Here is a 26,988-nt window from a genome sequence, read left to right as displayed (position 1 = left end):
GAGGAGGGGGGAGGTGGGGGTGGGCAGTGATACTGAGGAGCAGAGAAGGTATTGAGCCATGGCCACTTGAGAGTTGTGTTGATTTTTAAGTACTGTGCACCTCATTGCTTCAGCTAATTCATCTCACTTGCAGCCAACAGGAGCTGGCTGCCCATAAACCTATGTTAGCTCACATTATTATTAGCCAGACCTTCATGTCCTCAATAAATGATTTATTATCTTTTTTAACCTCCTTACACTCATAGATCTCCACACACTCACAAGGAGACACCAGTACAACAGAGTTAAGGAGAAAAAGCAGAACATGTTTGATTTAGAAGACATGTGGATGTTCAGGGAGAAACAGCAGTGGCAGAACTATCAAAGCATGACATTACTCACTCTCCTACCCACCTTGTCTTACGGGTGCCTAGGAATTAGGTAGATAAATATGGAAGAGCAGTGAATTTGGGGCCATTTAATGTAAAGCAACAAAGCAGAGAACGCAGCACACAGTCCTTCCTACCTCTTTGCTATAGTAAGATTACTTCTGAATCTCTCAGGGTCCAGTAAGCTTTCAGCAAACTAAAGAAAGATTGAAGAAAGAGCTGGAGTTGGGAAAGACTGACTAACTTATAAAGAAATCCAAGACAGATAACCTCAGAAAACCCCAAGTTTCTAGGTAACAAGGTAACCAAAATGAGACAGAACAGTCTTCCTACAGTGACAGATCTATATGTGGACGTGGAGGTGTAAGTTAAATTACTGGAATTCAAGTGTGCACCATATCTGGAAGTAATAGAGGAAAACCAAGAAATGTGATCTCTAGGTGTAATCTTTGAAATAGCTTCCTGACAGCAAAATCTTATGAAAGAAACTGAAAGATCATCACTTGTAGAATATAAAATCAGACACAGCATACCACTAGAAAATGTCATGGAAAGAACTATCTAACACTGTCAAGTACTTAAGACAATTGATTTCATGCTCTAGATCTTTCCCATCTAATATCCATCATACCTTTGCCTATTGGCAAAGTCAAGAAGAAATAAAAAAACAAACCTGGGAATAAACATAGGTGCAGATTTTTCTGCAGCTTTTGACCTTCCTCATGACAACCTTGTGATTTTTAAGCAAGTTTTGTTGTATTATTTATTGACATGTGCTGTCAACCTTAAAGTATGGTGATAGTGTGGCATCAGACGGGTATTACGTACACTAATCTAGAGCAATATATATCTGAAATGCAAGAACAACAAAAATAAAAAAACACCCAACAAACAAACAAACAAAAACAAACACCACCACCCCCCCCCGAAAAAAACAAACAAATAAACAAAAAAACACAACACCAAGCCACAGACCAAACAAAAAAACCCACAGAAAAAAAGTAAGGTCAGTGACCTGAGCTTCCTGCAGAGATTCTCAATCTATCACAGAAGCACAAAATGGTTTGGGTTAGAAGGGACCTTAAAGATCATCTAGGTCCAAACCCCTTACCATGGGCAGGGACACCTTCCACTAGACCAGACTGTTAAATCCCCATCCAACCTGGCCTTGAACACTTCCAGGGATGGGGCATCTGCAACTTCCCTGGGCAGCCTGTGCCAGTGTCTCACCACCCTCACAGGGAAGAATTTCTTCCCAATATCTAATCTAAATCTACCCTCTTTCACCTTAAAACCATTAACCCCTTGTGCCATCACTAAAGGCCTTTGCAAAAAGTTCTTCCCACCTTTCCTGTAGCCCCTTCAAGTACTGGAAGGCTGCCATAAGTTCTCCCTGGAGCCTACTCTTCTCCAGGCTGAGCCCTGAGCTGTTAAACTCACAGAAAAGCACTAGAAGCACAGAGCTACCCAAGTCCAGGACTTCAGGACTAAGCTAGTTTATGCAAAACTAAGTTGCATGTCTGTGTATTCATGGTAGACTTAACCTGCAATCCAAACAATCTGCCTATGAGTAACGGTTGTTTGTATATCAATGCAACATTTCAGTAGCTTACTGCATATATGATCATGCTATCCTGCTAGAAAACATGTGCAACTTCACTGTACTATTCTGCTGACAGCACAGGCTGTAAAGCATACAACAGATGTAAAGTATAAAAGGAGTGGCAGAACTATCAAAGCATGACATTACTCACTCTCCTACCCACCTTGTCTTACGGGTGCCTAGGAATTAGGTAGATAAATATGGAAGAGCAGTGAATTTGGGGCCATTTAATGTAAAGCAACAAAGCAGAGAACGCAGCACACAGTCCTTCCTACCTCTTTGCTATAGTAAGATTACTTCTGAATCTCTCAGGGTCCAGTAAGCTTTCAGCAAACTAAAGAAAGATTGAAGAAAGAGCTGGAGTTGGGAAAGACTGACTAACTTATAAAGAAATCCAAGACAGATAACCTCAGAAAACCCCAAGTTTCTAGGTAACAAGGTAACCAAAATGAGACAGAACAGTCTTCCTACAGTGACAGATCTATATGTGGACGTGGAGGTGTAAGTTAAATTACTGGAATTCAAGTGTGCACCATATCTGGAAGTAATAGAGGAAAACCAAGAAATGTGATCTCTAGGTGTAATCTTTGAAATAGCTTCCTGACAGCAAAATCTTATGAAAGAAACTGAAAGATCATCACTTGTAGAATATAAAATCAGACACAGCATACCACTAGAAAATGTCATGGAAAGAACTATCTAACACTGTCAAGTACTTAAGACAATTGATTTCATGCTCTAGATCTTTCCCATCTAATATCCATCATACCTTTGCCTATTGGCAAAGTCAAGAAGAAATAAAAAAACAAACCTGGGAATAAACATAGGTGCAGATTTTTCTGCAGCTTTTGACCTTCCTCATGACAACCTTGTGATTTTTAAGCAAGTTTTGTTGTATTATTTATTGACATGTGCTGTCAACCTTAAAGTATGGTGATAGTGTGGCATCAGACGGGTATTACGTACACTAATCTAGAGCAATATATATCTGAAATGCAAGAACAACAAAAACAAAAAAACACCCAACAAACAAACAAACAAAAACAAACACCACCACCCCCCCCGAAAAAAACAAACAAATAAACAAAAAAACACAACACCAAGCCACAGACCAAACAAAAAAACCCACAGAAAAAAAGTAAGGTCAGTGACCTGAGCTTCCTGCAGAGATTCTCAATCTATCACAGAAGCACAAAATGGTTTGGGTTAGAAGGGACCTTAAAGATCATCTAGGTCCAAACCCCTTACCATGGGCAGGGACACCTTCCACTAGACCAGACTGTTAAATCCCCATCCAACCTGGCCTTGAACACTTCCAGGGATGGGGCATCTGCAACTTCCCTGGGCAGCCTGTGCCAGTGTCTCACCACCCTCACAGGGAAGAATTTCTTCCCAATATCTAATCTAAATCTACCCTCTTTCACCTTAAAACCATTAACCCCTTGTGCCATCACTAAAGGCCTTTGCAAAAAGTTCTTCCCACCTTTCCTGTAGCCCCTTCAAGTACTGGAAGGCTGCCATAAGTTCTCCCTGGAGCCTACTCTTCTCCAGGCTGAGCCCTGAGCTGTTAAACTCACAGAAAAGCACTGCAGAAGCACAGCTACCCAAGTCCAGGACTTCAGGACTAAGCTAGTTTATGCAAAACTAAGTTGCATGTCTGTGTATTCATGGTAGACTTAACCTGCAATCCAAACAATCTGCCTATGAGTAACGGTTGGTTGTATATCAATGCAACATTTCAGTAGCTTACTGCATATATGATCATGCTATCCTGCTAGAAAACATGTGCAACTTCACTGTACTATTCTGCTGACAGCACAGGCTGTAAAGCATACAACAGATGTAAAGTATAAAAGGAATGAAATTTTTGCTTTTAAGAGAACATGGGGCCTCATGGAATATCCACATGAAGGAAAAATACAGAAATTTTCTAAGAGTAACACATATAGTGAAATACATTTTAAGTGTTAAGGTAAAACCTACAGGATTTCAGACAAAAAAAGTAATCAAAGTGTTGTGTAAGGTGAAGAGTAAAATGAAAGTTAAAAAGATGACAGCTGTCAAAAACCAAATTTAATTATGTGTGCCCCAGCTCACTTGCACCCATCTCATACAGGTGTTTCATGCCAGGGACTAGCATGAGGTTTGCTTCTTTGAATATTACCTTCTTTTTTTTTATTATAGCATACACGAAGATCAATAAGGTGACAGGGACAGAGCTTAATATTTCCATGAAATGGGGGGGGGAAGAAAATTACATTTAATTAATTTATTAACTATATATTTTCTATGTATTCCAGGAAAAATAGTGGGGATATAGAAAAAGAAAATCCTTAAAAACCTTATAATAAGAAGACAGCATCTACGTTTAGTCTGTAGATTTATAATAATTAGGAATATTTTTTTTTAAGTGTCTTTCTAGCTATTGTGTGGACTGTAAGAAGAACTTATAATAGCCATCATACTGAAGCTTCAAGTGCAACCATTAGAGAAGGATGTAATTGCAATCTAAGATCACTAATAACTCCTAGGAATTGCTCACTTGAAACAACATCTGAGGTTGATCTAGAAATATAATTCTTACTATTACTCACTTTGATCCTAATTTTGTATGTTTCGAAAGGCCACTGTTAAGTAAAATACAACCACAAGAAAATCTGAACTCACAAACTTCAACATTTTTTGTCCAGGTGGCATAGAACAAAAACTGGTAAAAGTTTTGCTCACTTTAAATTCAACTTTACAATTTCAGAAAAATATGAAAGCAGTAATATATAGGACTTGCTACCATTATCAATGCACTTCTGGAAGTACTGTTCAAAATGCAGTGGGCATCTTACAAAAGCTTTGAAAGTAGCCAGGATATCCTGTGCATTATACTACTATCCAGTATTTCCTAAACAAAAAAAATTATTCAATTCAGAAAAGCAACCTTCTTGCCAGGAAATAGCATTAACATAGCAATTTTGAGTTGAGCCATTTGTAAGTTTAGCTCCTGAAACTGAAAGCAGGTATTTCTGAGGAGAGGATATTTCATTCATATACACAGACATTCACTACCCTTCCTCATTCCACTCTAAGTATCAAAACCCAATTATTTTTCAGCCTGCTGCACACTTAGCAAACACTGTCTCCCCTCAGCTGCAAGGTGTAATTTATATGCAGCAAAGCAGCAAAGTACCCCTTCCCTTCTCCATGCTACTGCCATGAGATGTGATCATTGCCCTGCACTCTCCCCAGCAGTACTCAAAATGATGCATCCCCAGGTGTGAGGCCGCATCCATACTCTGTCCCTCTGGGGACCAGGAGGCCCATGAGGACAAAGCAGAAGGGGTCCCTTGCAGCTTCATGCTGGAACTTGGAGGATCCTCACCAACAGATACACTGCATTTACCCTAACACATGGCTTCTGCCAGATGAGTGCCTATAGTTGGGTCCGGCACATGTCCCTACCTGTGTTCATGCCCACTACATAACCCTGACGTGCTGCATACCACAACATTTTCACAGAAACCTGATTATTCCACACAGTACTGTGTCCACCAGTATTTAGGAAAACAAAGAGACAAGTGTCTGTGGCACCTTGGGCTGCATTCAACAATTTTATAAGCTGTGGATATAATAGGATTAAAGAACAATGAAATACAAATACAGGTCACAGCCAAAAGGTCAATCAATAGTCAGTGACTCTGACATTGCAAGACACTGGGATGGAACTCTGACCAAACTTAAGACAGAAATTTAATAGTAAAGAATATGAATGAAGGCTCCTAAAATTAGTGTAACTCATATCAGAAAAAACCTGCATGGCTGCTTCAGTGTATCAGCTGTCAACATCACCCCTAAACCTTCTGTTTTTATTATTCAGTAAAATGTTCCCCAAAAGTCCAGATAGCTATAGCCATCAGCAGTTCAGGAAAAAAGGTCCAAGAACCTACCATCACCAAAGATGTGAGTCATGAGCTTTGTGAGCACTTGCTTCAGGTTGAACTCCACCAGCCTCACTGCCTCCATGGTATGACACTCTTGCTTGTGTGCAGTCCGATGACCTTGCTCAAACAACTGCAAGCCTTCACCATCCTTAATGCTGGAGAACAACTAGAAAAAAAAACCACAAAAACACCCATGTTTTGCATCAATGACTTTTTAAAAAAACCCAAGAGAATAAAGTTTTAAGCAGAAATCTTACCTGCTAAGTCTACACCATGAAAAACAAATGTATGGACTGTGATTTTATACAAATTCTTTTTACTCAACACAAAGATTAATCATCACAACAACAGAAATATTCAAACAATAATTTTTTTTTATTTCTGTACCATATCTTTAAACAGTAGCATTAGATACAGGAAAATAATGTTTTATAATGAAAACATCTCTTTTTTTTCTGATTCAAGTACTTTGAAAGTTTTAATGCAGAACAAATTACATTGTACAGTATATGTAGATTATATCTCAAAACCTTCAATACACAATGGCATTTAGCACAGCTTCAATTTTTTTAGTAATTGAATGATGTAAAATAAAGACAAAAAAAAACTCAACACTTTTAAAGTTGTAATCAAATTAACTTAAAAAATTAAACCTAAACCCTAAACAACATAACAAAGAAAATGAAACCAAAACAACAACTGGTAGTTTAATGAGACTTTAAGGCTGCTTATATTTTATTTATCTTGGGTAACATTTATTCATTTCAGAACTACTATTCTCCTGTGTTTTCCCATACACAGCACCTTTCTGTGTACAGGAATTTTGTCGGTGGGTAATTTAAGGATTCATGGTCTTCCTTTGGGGTTTCCAGACAAAATACAAAGCACAGGAGCAGATTATATTTGGAATGTTACAGATTTGCTCTCCAAGCAGATATCACTCTCCACCACATCTGCTGCAAGCTGAAGATTTGTTTTCTGTACCTTCCTGTTAATTTCTGGCCAGGTGACCCCAGACAGACACAAACTAGCAAATCTACATCCTCTCAGAGAGACCTATAAAATACTCCCATTAAACCACATCAATGAAGGTTCTGTGTCTTCGGAAGACAGGCAGGCAGTTTTACACTCCAAAGAGAAATTTTGTTGGAAATCCTTACAGGTGTGCAAAAAACAACTCTTAAGTCTGGAGGATAGGGAGAGCTCATAGTGAAAGTATTTTTAGTCCCCTTTCATTCTCTTCTTTCTCCACCTTCCCACAGTCAACCAAGTACACACAGAAGGAAAAAACACACATCGAAATTTTCTTCACATTAAGCCTCCCAGCATAACTTGATCTTACTCAAGATATGCTACCAACAGCGTGGAACCTTAACAACTTACAGATGCCCACAGAAGTTGTGTTAATTGCAGTTTGATGCCTTCAGTGCACTAAATGCTACTAAAAAAAGTTCAAGTGAACCTGATAGCCTACAAATGTTGGGCACAAATAATTAGAACTAGTTTCCAGCAGGTTTCATACATCTAAAATGCATGCAGAAGGAGTTGGAGTTTAGATAACACACAAACTAGCAGCAATATGGATTGAAGGGGGAAAAAAACACAACACCATCAGTAGCATTTAACTTTGTATTGCTAGTCAGAAAGAGACTTGGCTGGCAGACTGAGAAAATATCTCTCAAATTAATCTGCTTTGTGCACTGCAGAAAAATACAAAAATTTTAAAAAGGAAAAAGATAATAAAATTATTATCCATCAGTCCAGCAAAAATGCCTTTACTAATCAAAAGGTGGCAGCCTGACAAATTAGATATTACACTTTTAAATAACAGATTATTTATTCAAGTGCTCACCTGAAAGATTAAACCCCCTTCTTCCTTCCAGCATTTATTTCTACACTGGCTGGAAGAAGTAGATGATACTCTATAACTAATTTACTGTCAGCATGTGGTATTGAAAGCCGGGGCTTATTCACCGAGGCCAACATTAGCCTAGAGTGGTTAATCGTCTTAGGCTCACGGGGTGGTCAATGAACAGACACAGCCTCCTTCCCACAGGAACCTGGAGTGGCTCAGGTAGGTTCCTGCTCTGAACTGCCCTCTACAGGCAGTTATTTTTTCTTTCTATTGACTGAAGAGGCTACCCTCAGTAAACCAGAGATTTTTCTCCCTTTGGACTAGAATACACTGTATTTACCCATCAGAAGATTAACTTGTTATTTTCCCCATCAGCAGTATTGTAGAACATAAAACTCTCTACTTTCTTTTGCCCTTCATTCTTCCCCTCTTCCCCCAGCTTAAAACTTTCTCCAGACCACTGCAAGGAACAAAGTCTGGACACTGCCTTCAAAATACGGCACTTGCACCAACGAGTACACAGAAGTACCTTTTCTTACTACTGTACTAATCCTGAAATGTTGATATTACAATTACTGTCTGAAGCAAAAAAATATTTTAGTAGATTATATCAGATGTGATAATAAAATATGTGCAAGAACCATTAGAGTAAATAATTTTAGTCATACCCCAGCCCTCTAACCCACTGGCCTCTTCATGCTGCCAAACCAGCCATATACACCATCTCCTTCTCCATGCCAGGACAAGTGTCCTTGTGGTAATGCAGTGAGCTAGGCTGAGAGATGGATCTAGATTAGAAGTAACCCAGGTGAAGGGAAGAAACTGAGGGACATGAACATGGCCAAATTCAGCTCAGTCATCAATTACCAGCATACTGGCAGCACCAAGAGACATGCTGGCATGTGGGATGTGGCTGAGCCACTTTTGGTACAGGCATGAATCTATGCCAGTTTGCACAGACTGTGAAATCACAATCTTAAGGGAATCCCTGAAAGACAGCAGAAAGGAAACAGTCAAGGCACTGAGAGGCACTTCGGTGTTCTCCATAGAAGCTCCATGAGTTCCTGTCAACTCCAGCACAGCTGAGGATGGGGTTTACTGAAAAAAAAGGAAAAAAAAAAAAATACACCTTGCAGGTGTATTAATATTTATTCCTTTTGTTTCATTCATGAACATTGCTATATCAATATGAGCAGCTTTAAACTGATACACCAATTTCACTATTACAATGATTGAACTGTGCAAAGTACATGTCTTGGAGTAGAAACACTTCAGTATTTCTACATACATAAAGCCAAGAAAGTCAAAGCTTGAATAAAATGAAGAATAGCCTCCTTCTGATATCAGTTCTTCTCAAGCACACATATGAGCAAATGAAAAAAAACCCAAATCTAACAGTCTTGCATAAAACACTGACACATCCAAGATGCCAACATTTTATATACATTTATTCCTTCAGTGCAGACTAAAATAAAATGCATTGTTTATTGCTTTGAATATGATCAGTTATTACTACTATTACCAGAAAATAAATTTCCTATAGACATAAATCGAGCACCTGTGTCTGTCTAGTGTAACGACAAAAAGGTTTTTTTCTAAGTGAAGGTGTGCAAAACATTGAACATTGTGCCATTCAGAAGTAAAATAAATAAATAAATCAGGATTTATCAGCATATCTGACTGATGCTGCATGACAAAGGAGAAGGCAGAAAGGAGTTGAAATGACCTTACCATGTGGCATGAAATTTATTCACAATTTAGCTTATAATAAGGATAAAGTTAAATTTGGTGACATGCAATGGCCAGAATGCAGTGGGTTTTAATTTTGCAACTACAAACAGAGCTACACTGCTTTAAAAGCACTTCATGGTATTTCTCACCCTAGCATGGAGGGCAGAAGTCACCTGTGTGATTTCAGTAAAGACCCCAACACTTCTGCAGTCACTTGACAGACCTCTTTCAATCTCACTTCACTTTATTATTATCCATACATTTAACATTCAGTCCAAGATTAAGTGTCGGTAAACATGATGGCATTCATAGTAAGTTTAAGATCAGAAAGATCTGAAACTACATCTTGTCTTTCCACAATGCAGTTGTATCCTCCTCCTGCCAGTCACGCATACACTAGCAATTAAGATAATGAATACATAATGCTCATGTACTTATACTCACAAACTGGCACTTAAGACTAGCTCTACATGAGGATCTGCATGTGGCAGCACTCAACCTTGCCACACCGAATACATTTTGACTCTCTATCCCTGATGAATATCCCTATAAATAAACAAACAGCTGCACTCTAAATCCATTTACAAATGGCAAACCATTTCCACAACATTTTTAATGTGCTGTAACGCTTAACTGATGGATCAGGAATGATGATGATGATGATGCTGCTTGAAAATGGCTCGTCAAAAAGAAAACCTGATGTCAGTCCCAATTGGCCTCCAAGAGGATGAAACTTGTAAATCTGCACTCCCACCCAGGCAGTTTCATGTGCCAAAGGAATACACAGCCCATTGTCCACATGACAGAATGCCTTCTACTGAATATCCACTGCATATTTCCCATTGTTTTGGGAGAAATTAAGAAAAATCACTTCAAGCAACAAGGCTTGCAGAGTGGTACTCTTAATTTCTGGATCCTTCAGTTTTCAGTCCTCCAATTCCAGTAAGAAAGGTTGTGGGTTTTTTGGATGTTTCATGGGGTTTTTAAAAACTAAACAAAGTGTTAAAAAAAATAAACAAAATACTAAATCATTACCACCTTTAAGGGAAAAACAGACAGATGTTTTGGAACAGCAAAGAAGAAGGACACTATTGCACAGATAGAAGTTATAATGAGATATATATGACAGGACTCAGACTTCTCTTCCTGTGGCAATAGGAATTGCTTTATATTTAAGCACTTCAGACTTTCCAAATATACTTGCAGACATTTGATATTTTTTTCTTGCATGATTTAAATATTACCTTGGATAGATTTAATGGCTACAGTCTGAAAATCATTGTTAGATTAATTTTTTTAGTTGGATAGGACACAAAGTATAACTAACTTTGAAAAAAATATTTTCTATAAAGTCTTTGTAATAAAAGATGCACTAGTGGCTTTCAAAATTTCTAGATCACAGACCACTCAGAAAATCTCACAGACCTTCTGATGCCCTTCACTGTCAAAATTTCAACTAAAAAACCTGAAGAATACAACATGGGTCCTCAGATCAGTGAATCTCTACTTAGTATGGCATGATTTATACACCACAACTTGGAAAACAGTGAATCATAGAACATTCACAACTCAGGTAGATATCCACAAGAAAAAGGTCAGTTCCACCTGAACTACCCAGGCCCTTCATTCATAACACTCAGCCAAATTTCAGCTTAAGCAATAAATTCACGTCAGAATAGCAAAGTAACTGTTATTTTTTCTTACTATGGTGGATCTAGTTCAGGTGCCCCTCCTCCTGTAGGCTCCTCCTTGCTGCCCGAGAGAAGGAGAACCATCTGTGAGGCTACTTGGGACTGATGCGTTGCTCAAAACCATCACAACCACCACCTCAGAGACAGTAGATTTGAGGTGATGCATGCTGCTTGCTAATTGAGCTGGGTATTCCACCCGATCCATAAAGCCTGCAACACTTCCCATGCCTGGATGTGCCTGGGATGCAGGCCCACCAACTGCTGGCATTTAGGGAGATATCTGGGAGATGTCCCCCTATGCTGGTTTGGTTTTGGCATGGTAGTAGTGGGGAGAAGCCCCAGGGGTGGCTCCTGTAAGAAGCTACTAGAAGCTCCCAGAAGCTCCCCCAGCTCAGGTGGCCAAGGCTGAGCCATTTGAGACAATAGATGTGCCTCCGCGATTAACATATGCAAGAACTGATATAAGACCTGAGAGCAGAGGGAGCAGAGGAAGAGCTGAGCTGGAGAGGTGTGAGCAGTGCCAGAGCAGAGATCCCGAGGCTGGTGAGGAACAAGGGGAAGGAGGTGCCTGAGCAGAATTTCCCTTGCAGCCCATGGTGAGATGGCAGGCTGTCCCCCTGTACCCCATGGAGGAGAAACATGGAGGAGCATCCCCTGAAGGCAGCAGCAGGTGTGGAGATGCAGCCTGTTGACTTGGATCTGCAGCCACGGAGGACCCCACACCAGGGGAGGTGACTGTTCCGGAAGGAACATAAGGACTGTAAGGAATCCTTCTCCTTGAGGAGGAAGGAGCAGCAGGAACCACCAGCCTATGCACTGACTCTAAACCCCATCCCTGTCCCCCTGTGCTGCTGGGGGAAAGGAGGGAGAGAAGCCGGGACCAAAGGGATTTGGGCCTGGGAAGAAGGGAGGGGTGGGGTAACGTATTTAAGCACTTGTCTTTGGTTTGTCTATGTTCTGTGTGCATTTAATTAGTGATAAATTATTTTTCCTCAAGTTGAGTCTGTTTTGCCCATGACCGTCAATGGTGAGTGTCCTTATCCTTCGTCTTGACTGACGAAGCTTCTAGTTGGCCTTTGTCTCCCCCATACCACAGTATGTGTTGGGGAGGGTGAGGGGGTGAGTGAGCAGCCACATGGCCGGTTCTTTGTTGTCAGGTTTGGCCCAAGCCACGACATCATCCTAAAGTAAAACCTGTACCATTTGACACCTTCAGATAAAAGCTGACTGGATCTCTAATTCAATACTATTATCTCCAAGCAGAGAGAAAATCCCAAATTCCCTCTGACTCACACGTGCTATTACAGGATAGGAGATAAATGCCCTCAGTCAGGTGGACAGACACACCAATACACAACTCTCCATATCCAACTTCTCACACAATCCTTAAAGACCCCTGCTTGCTGAAACAGGAGCATCAGCCAAATCAGAAGAACACACAGAAAAGAGGATACCCACAGACTGATCTGAAGGTGTTTTATCACCCTTGGACAAGCTTTTCCCTAACCTCAGGTTGCAAAGGGCTACAAATATCAGTCCTAGACCACTTAAGCCTTTTTAACTATCTGTTCCTCAGTGCTTAGCTAAACACTGCTATTATGACTCCTACTTACTGCAGGGTATAAGATGTTTTCAACATAAATTTTCCTCACACATACTCTAAATGCTCCATATAAGGGGCTGATCCCTGAAACACTGTAAATTTATTCCAATTCCTTTGCATGCAAGGAAGAAAAAAAAGTGATTCAAGACAGGAAGGGGCTTTCCTTTGATACAATGTCAGAACAGAAGCGGCACAGTGTCCAAAGCTGAACTAACATAGCATTTTGGAGAAGTCAAACCTAGTGGTACACTAGTCTTGCAACTGAAAACCTCAGATGGCATGCATTTTTTTACGTTTTTTTAAATTTTTAGTCAAAGTGTAAACAAAGATGTATGTCAATCAGATGTTCACACCAATCCTAAAGTGTAAGGAAAAGGATAAAAGCAACTTCTTTTGTGTGTAATATACAAACAAAATGGGCAAGGGACACAAGTAAGAAAAGACAAGGAAAAGAGTACATATTTATATGAAAAAGAGAAAATCTACATTTCTATTAGCTAGGAAAAGAGTCTTCATATTTCAGGATATAAACACTATGAAGATACAATATGGAATTTATTTATTTATTTTAACTTTAGATACTGCTTTGGAGATGCAGTCTTTCTTTTTAACTGGACTATTTATGGTATTCCATTGTCCTAACAAAAAAGTTGCTATTTTCTCCAAAAACATGCTGATCGAGAATAAAGATGTACCCCTACTACTTCTTCTAACTCTCCCTATTTATACTTTTCAGATGTTAGCATAAATGAGCCTGATGAGAGCATAATTTCTTCATCTGAACAACCTAGTATTGGCCTCTATTGGAACGAGGTTACTAAATTAGAGGAGCAATTTCTATATTTTCACATCCGTTCCCCTTAAAATTTATGTGTAATTCAGTGCAGACTATAAAACACCTCATGAAGTCTCCTTCCAATGTGTAAACGTTAACAGAAAAATGTTCTGCGGTTGCCATTGGGTTTATATCGGCTCCCTCTGCTGGCTAAAATGCACAAAGTGCCATTTAGTTGAGATTTTAATTTTTTTTTTCCTTTCCATAAATTGTAGTAAGTAACAAACTGCACCAAAGACAACAGCATAGCACTGAAATAATTTCTTTTATAATCCACTCTGAAAAGTTTGCCAGTTCAAACCTGACTACAATATTGCCAACCTAAAGGATTAAAAAAATAAAAAAGCCTTCCAATATAGAAGGAAAAAAATGTATCTGTATGTCTTTTAGAATAAAAACAGGCATGCTGGAGGAAGAGAATACAAAAGAAATACCATTTCGGAGTACTATTTAAGAAGAGCAGTTCATTTCATGTCTAGAATTCTGAAGCAAATTTGGGAAGCTATTTTGGCACTGCTTTTAACTATTTCTGTTAGTTTCTAACTCTTCTATATATTACATTCAGGTAATAACGATATAAAACATTTTAAAATATACTAAAAAACCTTTCTAAATAGGCAAATGTTCTTTGAGAGCAGTCCAAGAACATTTTTTAAAAGTTTATGGGAAATTTCAGCATGAATTATTCTAACTTTTAGCAATTGGTTAGTTTGGAAGATGGGATTTTTTTTAGTACTTTAATATCTGCACTTATACAAAACTGCAAAAAAAGCACCAGTTATCTGACCATCTTTGAATCATAGATTACTTTTCTCTTACAAAAATAATCAACCATCCCCCATGAAACAAATACAAGCTTTACAGGTATGTCAGTGATAAAAAGTAAACAGGGAAAATGTATTACCTCTGCACAAGGAAATGGGAGACTTAGTTACCCAGATTATGGAGAAGGCTGAAGTACTCTTATTTTTTTGCCTTAGTCTTCACCAGCACGTGCTCAAGTCACATTGCCGAGGTCACATAAGGCAAAGGCAGGGCCTGGGAGAATGAATACCCACTCACCATAGAAAATCAGGTTTGAGACCATCTAAGGAACTTAAAGGTGCACAAGTCCATGGGACCTGATGAGATACATACATGGGCTCTGAGGTAACTGGTGGATGAAGTTGCTAAGTCATTATCCATCATTTTTGTGAAGCTGTGGCAGTCTGGTGAAGTTCCCACTGACTGGAAAAGGGGAACCCTAAGTCCCATTTTTAAAAAGGGAAAAGATGACTGAGGGAACTACAGGTCAGTCTCACCTCTGTGCCCAGTGAGATTATGGAGCAGATCCTCCAGGAATTTACAATGAGGTACATGGAAAATAAGGAGGTGATTCATGACTGATAACATGGCTTCACTAGGGGAAAATCATGCCTGATAAATTTGGTGGCCCCTAGGCGGGGTTACAGTGTTGATGGATAAAAGAGCAACTGACATCATCCACCTGGACTTGCGCAAAGCATTTGACATTGTCCCACATGACATTCTTGTCTGTAAATTGGAGAGATATGGACTTAACAAATGCACAGCTCAGTGGATAAGGAATTGGCTAGATTGTCACACTCAAAGATTTGCGGTTAACAGTTTCATATCCGAGTGGAGATCAGCAATGAGTGGTGTTCCTGAAGGGTCAGAATTGTGATTAGTGCTGTTTAACAACTTTGTTGGCAACACGGACAGTGGGATTGAGAGCACCCTCAGCAAGTTTGCTGATGATACTGAGTTGTGTGGTGTGGTTGATGGTGCTGGAGGGAAGGGATGCCATCTAGAGGGACCTTGACAGCCTTGAGAGGTGGGCTTGTGCAAACTGCATTAAGTTCAACAAGACCAAGTGCCAGGCACTGCACCTGGGTCAGGGGAATCCCAAGCACAAATACGGGCTGGGTGGAGAACAGATCAATAACAGCCCTGAGAAGAAGGACTTGGGGGTGGTGGACAAGAAGCTCAACATGAGCTGGCAATGTGTACTTGCAGTCCAGAAAGCCAGCCATATCCTGGACTGCATGAGAAGAAGTGTGGCCAGCAGATTAAGAGATCTAGATAGTCTTTAGGGTCCCTTCTAACCCAAACCATTCTATGATTTTACTAAAAACAATGTTGTCAAAGAAGGAAATAGCTTACAAGTATCTCAGAGTTAAACACCAAAATTGTGAAACTATTTGTTTTCCCAGCTCTTACTTCCAGTGTATTGATTTTTATATGAAGAAATATACTAAACATTTCAGTTACAGGGCTGAATTTTTAACCTAACTTTGACTACAAAATTTGGTATTTTCTACATCTTTCTTATCCTGGCTAAAATTTCAGCTGAGAATGACATGACTTTTTTTTCCCCTCTCCCAAACTCAGATGAGATGTTAAATTCCCCTAAATTTAATGTCCTATAAAATTACTATATGTTTTGGGCTTTGTTCTCACCACCTCTACTTCTGTGGCCACTTTCACTGAGAGGGCAAAAGAATAAGAGCTGAGCAGTAAACTAAGTATAGCATGTAAGATCATTGTATTGGACATAAGGTGAAATGTACCTACGCCTTGTAGCTAAGAGCTAACACCTTTTCCCTTAATTCAGAAGATTCTTATCCTCAGTACTATGCAGTTTTCCTCTCACCAGAGACTGCAGTCTGGTTATGAATGAAAAGTCTGAGAAAAGTTAACAGGCCTGACATTCACACATTTCTGCTCAGTGGGTTACAACTTAAATATGGGCATATAAATTACTACAAAAATATAAAAATATTTCTCTCAAGTAGTATTACTTTCATTTAGTCTTTGTTTTGCTCAGATAGTTCCTTCTGGAATTATTTACATTTAGTATATTTTGATCAGGCAAACAGAATATAAAATATAGAAACAGTCCACTGTGAAATTTCAGAATTACACATTCCATTTTTTCCACAAGGGTCTTGTGATGATGACTATAAGAAGTTCCACATATTGCAAGACTCTTACTGGTATTTAATCTACAATGGAAGCTAAAAAGGATGCTGTAGATCAGGCTTAGGTTTAGAATTCATGCATGTTGCCCAGTAAACAAAACTTTATAAACTGTATACCATACCACTATTCCTTCTTCATCAGTATAGAAAGTCAACTGGACTTTCATTCTTTAGAGAGACAGACACATTTTCCAGTGCACAGCTAATCTCAAACTCACCAGCTATTAGCATTCTCCAGTAACATCTCAATCATTTCCCCAGGGAACAAGAAAGAAGAGAAAAAGAAACAAGCAACCTACAATGCAATTAATCACATTGCTACACATCATGTATTTCCAGATAGAAGATGTCAGCGAACATTTCTGTAACTTTCTTCCCAGTAATTAAAACACTATTTTTACTATTATTAAATTTGTATATAAGAAAGAAATAATCTGTTCTCAGCACCAACATTTCTTAAGGGGCATACTCGTTAAAAATAATTTCAATAATTAGATTGATGACCATCCCTGCAAGAATGTCGATGTTTTAATTTTGTGACATATAAAATCTTTCCACCCGAATGACAAAACTCCTGCTCAAGTACAAAAAATTGTCATGAAAAAAAAGCACTAATAAATGGTATTTTCTTTATGCAGCACTGTACATTTTTCTCTTCAAACGACCCCAACTGTATTAATAAACAGGCCTGTGGGAGGAGAACAGCAAAAAATATTGGATAAATCCACAAGGTTTCCATTTCGTGGTTACCAAAGAAGCTATTGCAAGCTGTTATTTGACACCACCTAGCTCACAAGACATCTGCAGAAGCAGGTATGTTTTCAAAATGGAAGAAGCAGTGACACCATGGGGTTGGAAACACCAATGCAGGCAGCATGAACCCTTTCCACCAGCGAGAAAAGCAGTGCTCTATGATTACCCAAGTTTTCCTCCAGGGATCCAAGCCCACCAAGCTTCCCTGCCAAGCTTCTGTCACCCACTGGCAACCACATTAAGAATGGTCTACATCTCAGTATTATTCGAATAAGCTAGTTTTAGTTATAGAAATGTGAATTTGGCAGTACTGCTACAAGCATACACAAATTATACAAATCAATTACTATCTGGAAAACAAACTGGCTTATGTTTACTGCTGATCAATGATGCAGCAGAATACTTAATGACACCCAAGCATTTGCAGAACATGCAAGCTGTGCCAACAAAATATATAAACTCGAGAGTCTTGGACATCTACCTAGAGCTTTTTAGATGATGCCTCTAACGCAGGAAGGACACAGAGCTCTTGGAGCAAATCCAGAGAAGGGCCACGTGCTAGAGCACCTCTCCTGTGGAGACAGGCTGAGAGTGTTGCGGCTGTTCAGCCTGGAGAAGAGAAGGCTCCAAGGAGACCTTATAGCAGCCTTCCAGTATCTGAAGGGGCTACAGAAAAGCTGCGGAGGGACTTTTTGCAAGGGCATGTAGTGATAGGATGAGGGAGAATGGCTGTAAACTGGAAGAAGGTACATTTAGGTTAGACATTAGGGAGAAATTCTTTAGTGTGAGAGCGGTGAGACAATGGCACAGGTTGCCCAGAGCAGATGTGGATGCCCCTTCCCTGGAAGTGTTCAAGGCCAGGTTGGATGGGACTTTGAGCAACCTGGTCTAGTGGGAGCTGTCCCTGCCCATGCAAAGGGGTTTGGACCTAGATGATCTTTAAGGTCTCTTTCAACCCAAAACATTCTATGATGACTCTGAGTTTACAGTGTATCACACACCCATAACAATCAGTTGCAACAGATTAATACTTCAATGCAGCTGTAGGATAAGATGAAGAATGGAACTAATAATTTAAAAAGACAATCATGCACAGAATGTTGGAGCTATTAAAAGGAAAAAGGTGATGGAAAACTTCACTTTGGCTATAGCTGCAACTACTCACATCCATGAGTCCTTCAGGTATTATTATGACAGTTTTTTGGTAGTGACCTCACCAGAAGAGACTTGTAATAGAACTAGAATTGAGTTGTGCAGATCATTAGCCAAACAAGTTGTTTCATTTAATGTAATGCTTTCATGAATATTGTATTTCTATTTTGTGATATTTTTCTGGGAAGGTTTACAGTTGCTTCCAAACTCAGTATTTTCCACCTATATTTTGGTCAAATTAAAAGTATTACTACATGATCAATCAATCAATTCATCTTTATCAATGTACAGCATAAGACGTGCTGCTGTACCATGTTTAGGTGCATGCTCTTTGCTTACAGCAAATACAAGATCATGCAACCTACTCAAAATCTCTTTCACCCCAACTAGAGGATTCCTACCTCATGACAGGAGAAGAGCCGAACTCCTTCCATCTGATGGAAGACTGGGTAGTGGGTGTTATCAATTGTGTCACGGCGGTAGACATCTCCCACCGCCAGAAAGGCATCTAGGCCAGAGTGTATCAAGTCCCACTGATGAGCTGATGTGTGTGCTCTTAGCATGTGATCACGATTCAAGTAATAGTTATCCTCTTTCCTTCTGCTGGCATGGTTTTGTGGGATGAGCAAACTATCAAAATTCTGCTGCACTGTAACCACTGGAGAAAGACTGTCATAGACAGAAAAGAGCGGAGTCCCACGACGTCCTACATATTGTTTGTAAAAGTGGTCCTTCACCTGCTCCTTGATTAGCCACAAAGGATGATGCTTTTTGTTGTGCAAGTTCTTTCCTATCTTGGAAAGAATCTTCTCTGTGACATTGCTGTAGTCATCCTGAGGATAAGGTTTACCGAGCAGTTCCACAGTATTTGGGCAGGGTGTGCTGGCAGCAAAATCTGAAGGTTCAGACTTGGATGAAGAATGCCTTGAACGGGTGGGAATTCCTCTTCCCTTTCCTTTTGTTGCTAAAGCTGGTTTAGAATACTTTGCTACTCTCATGAATTTCCAGAGCATTGCCATTGCAAACTCTTTTATGATCTAAAAAGAAAAAGAAAAAAAAAAAAAGGTAAAACCTTTGAGTTAGGAGCTGCAATCTTCCTGCAAGAATTCATAGTATCTTGGGAATAAATGAAATGCAAATGTCTGTATGACAAAGTTGCGTTAAAAAAACACTATTTTGACTGCAAAGGAGAGAAAATACCCTTGTGATCAAACTTTAAGTAGGATATCTTATTCAATTATCAGTTTTCTGCATCAGTGCATCAGTATTAATGACTCTACCTTAACCTTACCTACTTAGCCTTAACCCCATTCCAGGTACTGATACACTTCACAGCTGACTAAACATCAGGCCTTCTTTGAAAGAGTATTTTTCATCCAGTTAAAATATGAGGCAATAACTGAACACTACTTATGAGAAACTCAGAAATTCAGCAACGCCTTTTGGCATTCAGGGACTTGCTTCTAACAAAACCTCAAGCATCAATTTATTGTTGAACCATCTCCCCCATTAGCAGGAGCTACAGAAGGCACTCCACATGAACCAGAAGCATGTGGCACATACTATGCAATCATCACTAATTCTTACTTAACACCAAACAAAACCAGTTTAACCTTTCAAACCACTTCCAGACTGCATATATTTATATTCAAACAGTATATTAAGTTTACATGTAAGCATTGCAAAAGATACACAATAGAGGCTCCACATAGCCAGAATCAACGTTGGCATTTTGGGGTGAGCACATAAACCCCTTTCCGTATGTTCCCAGAACAGTTGTTTCGACAGCTTCTACTGCTGTATCAAGAGGGATGAGTGACAAATATCAGGAAAGTGAATGAAATTATAAGATTCTGAAAGATACTGGAGCTAAACAAATCAACTGAATTTGACAGTCACAACAACCCCGTGCAATGGTACGGGCTTGGGGCAGAGTGGCTGGAAAGCTGCTCAGCAGAGAAAGACCTGGGGGTGTTGATTGACAGCCGGATGAACATGAACCAGCAGTGTGCCCAGTTGGCCAAGAAGGCCAAGGGCATCCTGGCTTGTATTAGCAATAGTGTGGCCAGCACGAGTATGGAAGTGATTGTCCCCCTCTATTTGGTACTGGTAAGGCCACACTTCAAATACTGTGTTCAGTTTTGGGCCCCTCACTACATGAAGGACACTGAGGTGCTGAAGTGAGTCCAGAAAGGAGCAACAAAGCTGGTGAAGAGTCTGGAGCACAGGTCTTACAAAGAGAGGTTGAGGGAACTGGGGAAAGGGAGGCTGAGGGGAGACCTTATCAATCTCTACAACTACCTGAAAGGAGGTTGTAGCGAGGTGGGTGTCAGTCTCTTCTCCCAAGTAACATGGAATAGAACAAGAAGAAATGGCCTCAAGTTGTGCCAGGAGAGATTTCAATAGGATATATGGAAAGATTTCTTCACTTAAAGGGTTGTCAGGCACTGGAACAGGATGCCCAGGGAGGTGGCTGAGTCACCGTCCCTGAAGGTACTGTTGGATGTACAAAAGACATCTAGATATGGTGCTTAGGGACATAGTTTAGCATTGGACTTGGCAATGTGCTGGGTTAACGGTTGGATTTCATTATCTCAGAGATCTTTCCCAACCCAAACAACTCCATGATTCTCTAACTCATATTCTGTTGAAGGGCCATCTTTATACAGGATTTTTATACATCCGTTTTTATACAGGATGTTTACAAACAGGCTTTGTGCTTCACATGTACACAGCTGCTTTACTCTGTAGTGTTCTAAGAGATAATTCTAAAACCAAAGAGTTTTGAGGATCACAAGCCCTTCAGTTACTCCAAATACATAAACCCATTCTGAAATGCAAAATCACTTGAAAATCTATAGCTGGGCTTTACAAAGATTAGCACAGGTTGCACTAAAATAATTAAGCATTACTATTTGCTTATTAGAGAATAGGATAACAGAGGTATTAGAAGTTACGTGACTGGGAAAAGGTATCTGCTCCAAACAAGAAACTGGTTTGTATTTCTCTATGAATGAAGAAATCCCTGGACACATGTTGCCTGGGAGAAAGAAATTCCTGTGACAGTCATCTTAAAGAAATGGGGAAGCAATGACTTAAGCAATGAGCAGACCACAGTCTTCAAGGGATAGCTTTCCATCCTTACACTAGGATTAGTATCTACACTAGCAGTACCTTGCTAGCTTTCAACAGCAACATTAGAGAAACAAATGTAAAAAAAGAACAAACAAGATTATTTTTCATACTCTTAAACTCCAGAAATAGATAGGCAAATAGAATAGATACATTCCAGAATACAGACTCCCCAGAAAAATATATCTGTAAAAGATAACAGGAATGTTCATATTTGGTTTTCTCTCTTCTGCCTTATGCCTGATGTTCACTACAAGTTCTTTCCTGAAGTAATTGCATATCTCAATAAATGAAATTAAAGGCAAGTTAAATTTGGCAGGGCAGTATAAGATTAGTAAATATTTGGTTTAACCCTTTTTCTGTTCAAATATCTTAAGAAAAAAAAGAGCAGCTACAACTTTAATCTGGTTTTGAAGCTTTTAAGAAGGACTGAGTTTTGGAGGGGCTTGTTTTGTTTTTAAAGAGTTTGCAAAACTATTTCACCAAATTGGTTCTTGGCCATTACTGAAAAGATTCTTCCATAAATGAATTCACATACGCATCAGAAAGCTCTCTGACAAAGACTAACCAAGGGATAGCCTTACATTTTGAAAAGAGGCTCCATTTTCCCCAAACATACGTTCTCCTTCATGGAAAGTGAGTTCTCATTCTCAAACAGCTGCTTGCAATACCCAGTTCTAGTCAGATAATGAATTCAGCTTCCCTTAAGTAAATATCACCATCTGCCCATAAATTTATTTTTCTAAAATTTTTATTCAGAACTTATACGTAACTGTAACGTACGAAAAACTCCCGTGACTATCGGGAGATTCATGATGTTTGCTGCTTTCCTAAATACCATTCCTTTGAGAGGCATACAACCATATCAGAAATTTCTCATCATTATAACTTTGTGGAAAAAGAAATTAGAACATGAACCTCAAATGTTGGGCAGGGGGGAGACTCTTCTTTGTTTAAGACTCATGATTTTTAAGGGAGACTAACATACATCTCTAAGGGCTTACCTGATGTTTTTCAGTATTTGTTTATCGGTTTCTCATAATTCAGAAATGCTACTCTGACCAAGTTTATATATACTCCTCACAGACTTCTACGGAAGAAAAGCCTACAGATGAAATTATAGCAGAGTTTTCACTCTAACATTATGTTTATACTTTAAATAAATTGCATTACTATCTGCACTATTCTAAAGCAAAATCTACTGTGAGCAGTAAGGAAAAAAAAAGTTACATTTATCCAATGTTATCAGAGTAGTTATCCAACATCTAAGTGCTACAAACAACAGCAAACAAGCAGTCAAGGAGTCATTGACATGGTATCACACAAGAGCCAGAAACACTGAAGTCCTTCACCAACACTGTTCTGCTCCCATCTCCCACCACAGATTCACGTACAGCTACTTTCAGGATCATTACAGAAAAATGGTATTGGACTTCGGTCAGCTCTGCTGGTGACAAATTACATTGAGTGACAGAAACCATAGGGAAGGAAGGCAAAAGCCATATATACACTCCCTCCACCAGACAAGAAACCTTAAAATTAAATAAATGTTTGCCAGAGAGTAGAGCAACACTGGAAAATAAAGAAATCTCTTCACCTTTCTGCTACAAATAAATAACTGTTGTTAAGGATACACTAATTACTTATGTTCACTTGTAATAAGTAGACAATTTTTTCCAATAGACTATCTAAAGGTCTGAAAAAGCACAGCTTATATTTATCATTTTATTCCTTTATTTCCATCATGCTTATTATTTGGCAGTAAAATGAAACTAGTTTCTGTGCACACTGACAAAACCTGAATCCCACAGCAAAGCCTGTCAGCCAGCTAACAGCTGCAGCATGCCAAACAGCAGTTGTAGGTCCTGTAACCTACAGGAACTGTAGGAACCTGTAACTGAAAACAAACACATAAATGGGAAATAAATATTGAACAATCACCACTGGCATCTACAATCCAATGATGGCAAAGCACTCCAGCAGCCTTACCAGGTGGGTCACATGCTATGGAATCGACAGTGGCTCTGACTCACAGCTGATAGCTAACATAGGGTTTTGTTTGGAAGGCTGACCCACAAGCAGCTCCCAGTGGGGATTCTCAAAGCACTGCAGGTGGACGTACAAGCACCAGGCCCACCATCTTCTATTACCTGAACACTGCCACATTGCTGGGTATCTTAAAAGTTCCTCGGAAGCTCCATGGGCTCGCTGTACCTTAAGATGCATACTGAGGTGTCTAATGCAATTGCAAGAACTCAGATCTTTGATAGGGATGATGTTATATTCGTATACTTATAATACTTTATATTATGGCAAAATATTTAGAACCATGACTGCATATAGGTATGAAGTCTTGAGAAGAGGGCAAGATGTGGCACCCAAGCCACCCAGGGATGAAGGCATCAACAGGCAAATACCTTGTCCATGCTGTGAATAGACCAGATACAGATGTGACCGCACATGGCAATGTTAGTCCTCTACCACAGTCCTGGTGCCATTTGTACAGCTGTTTCAGTTGATGGGCAAGGTTCCTTCATCCCACACAGAAAACCAACCATCTCGCAGCACCACAGTAGAAATTAAACACATAGAAGTACACCACAGTCAGGAGTTTAACCACAGGGAAACAGCACACAGAATGTAAAAAACTACCTTGATTTTGAAGCACTTGCAAAAGGAAGTCTGATATGACAAAGGATCATACTACTCTACTGTCAAGTCATGTGCTTTTGTGTATAAATCCAGGTTTCCATGTCACAGTGCAGCAAGGATTAAGACAGCATTATCACAGCTGCAGTAGCATTTGTCACAAATCGCCTCCACTCCACTGGAGTTTAGGAAAGAATTGTACACTCAGTGGAATTCCTCCTTACACTTACCTTGAAAAAGGAGGATAAGATGGGTAGTTCAGCAGCACACAGAAAAAGGCCTATACAACAGCATTTTTATTCACCCACCTCTCCTAGAAAAGTGGAAGAGAGAGAATGTTCTCGTTCAAGAAAATGAGAGCCCACCAGTGAACCAAACAGGTCTGCTTTCAGGGCCATTTTCTAAATATTAGTTTCTTTGAACCAAGGGCATCCTTACTCTTGCTGACCACTTTTCTGTATGCCCTGTGCTTTTTACTGTTTATGGCTGCAGAAACACAGATGGGCTACCTCATAAATAAACTGAAGTACATGACAAGCTGAAAACCAAATTTCCACAAAGATGAGAGTCTGTCTCCTATCCAAGAATAGCTAATTAATGCAAGACTCTGAAGTGCCATGGAAAATGTTAGAAAAGTTGGGCTGCCACCATTTTGTGATGTGACAGCTTTTATCTACTGCATGTGTGGAGAGGGGAGTTCAACCAACATAGCATATGTTAAAACAAAAATTACAAACATATGCTAAGCTGCTAAAATTGGACATTTACCAGTCTGCTTAGCAATTTAGCTAAGCATTGAATTTTAGTTTTGAAAACTATGTAGGCATACAGCCGCAAATATCATTGTATTGCCATGACCATATCTACATTGCATAGAATATAACAAATTATTTTGCATCCAATACTAATTGTGAGCTCAGATTTTTTTTTCAAGCTCATTTTAAAATGTGGATATATTGTTGCACACCAGACTTCCACTCTTATTGAGCATACTGAATTTGTGTTATACACACAGACCTCTGAAGCAGCCTTACAGACAACTTAGAATGGATCAATTTTATAATCTGATCTTCCAAGGGCAGAACATTTCCAGATGTCCCCGATGATGGCTAAACACCCAATGGAACAAAATATTGCATGCACTACAAAGCACCAGGAAAGATAACATAGCCTTCAAAAATTTGGCTCTTAATTTTTTCATGCACTTGGAGTTCATCTGGTTAATAATCTATCAGTAAGTTCCAGGAAACATACAGAATAACTTACATTTTTGTTATTTTTTTTAACCAAAGCAAAAATGTGTCTTAAGCTGACTTGCTGTCTGCTTTCCAATAGTAATACATTAATCATGATGCTGCCTTCAGCAACATTTTGAGGCTAGCAATATTGAGAGAGAAAAATAAAAATAAAAATCTTCTCTGGGATAAGGTATGACTATATTTTCTGACAGTGTTATATGCAAGCCCTCCTTAAATATGAAAGATAAGATACTAATAACCATCTTTTTCACTGATCCAGAAGATGTCTATTGTCTGGACAGAGGCCAGTATTTCGTGATCTTACACACATGAGCACCTGAAGGCAAGAACAGAAAACATGGTCCTTACTTCTGAGGCACACCTTCAACCACCTTCACCATTCTTCAGGACTGCAGGATGAGCTAATATAGTCACAGTGGGTAGTAAGACACTGGAGAGAACACACTTTGGAAAGGACCTTCGGGCCAGCACCAGTTTTAAAATAATCATCACTTGAGAGCACACTTGCATACTGCAAACAATGACAAATGTCATATTCACATGACACAAACAATTTCAGTGCTCCATGTGATCCTCCAAAAGCTGCTACAGGCTCTAAGTTTCCCCTGCTACACAGTGTCACTCCAAGATTGTCCAGGTTTATCTGTAAATTTCCCACTTACTAAGAAGATAATACTCCTCAAGATGCGCTTCAAATGTGTTTCAGTAGTCAAAATACCTGCAAACTCTGTAGCTCTGCTGTCTCACTGGTATAAGACTTTAAAAAATTGACATAATCGAGTTTCAGGACAACCTGTTGTAAATTTGGTTTAAGCAGCTCAGTAGAGTATCCACAAAATGGAATTTGTGATCAGCAAGATAATCAGGTACATCAAAATTCTGAATTGTTCAGAGAGTGTATATATATATATTAAAGAGAAAATTATACAGAATAATTGACATTAGAAATTAAAGACCAAGGGCAAACAAATTTAGACTTCTGGTTCTAGAAGATGGAAACACACCAAATTCTGTAACATGCAGAATTCAGAAGTTTAAGGCGAACAGTCCAAATAAGCCATTTTTAGTTGAACAGAAAAAGACTGGTGAACAAAGACAAAATTTAAAAATGCAGAGGAAAGAAACTTCCAGCAAGAAAAAAATTATTTTGAATACCTACATGACAGTTAAATCAAGGAAAATTCCCCTTCTCAGAAACAGTATCTAATTTTCTTTCATGTATATATCAATTATTTCTTGATTTTCTTTTTCACGAACTAAACCAGTTTGCTTCTAGTGAAGTAATGACAATTTAGTGGAAACTTTCAATGGTGTGTGATGAGGGACATAAATCTACTGAAAATTAAGCAGCTGTGACCTGAGCTCCTACTGACATACCTGTGCTCTTCCCTCCCTCCACAATGAGACAAAACAGCTACTAGTCAATTCCATATTTCAAGGGAAA

General features: G+C 39.2%; 1 protein-coding gene across 1 annotated transcript in view; it reads right to left on the bottom strand.

The window, feature by feature from the left end:
- FARS2 (phenylalanyl-tRNA synthetase 2, mitochondrial) overlaps positions 1-19,536 on the bottom strand; it is a 192,804-nt gene extending 173,268 nt beyond the window's left edge. Inside the window, exons 1-2 of the mRNA XM_010000915.1 lie at positions 18,906-19,536; positions 5,910-6,069 (exon numbers count right to left, since the gene is read on the bottom strand). Of these exons, the coding sequence (XP_009999217.1) occupies positions 5,910-6,069; positions 18,906-19,523 (778 nt within the window). The 5' untranslated portion in view covers positions 19,524-19,536. The remainder of the gene's footprint in view (positions 1-5,909; positions 6,070-18,905) is intronic.
- Positions 19,537-26,988: the final 7,452 nt, after the last annotated feature.

Source organism: Chaetura pelagica, unplaced genomic scaffold (genome assembly GCF_000747805.2).
Source record: "Chaetura pelagica isolate M959 unplaced genomic scaffold, ChaPel_1.0 scaffold104, whole genome shotgun sequence".
Lineage (NCBI taxonomy): Eukaryota > Metazoa > Chordata > Aves > Apodiformes > Apodidae > Chaetura > Chaetura pelagica.
The sequence above is the reverse complement of the archived record's forward strand: the minus strand, read 5'-3'. Positions and strand labels throughout refer to the sequence as shown.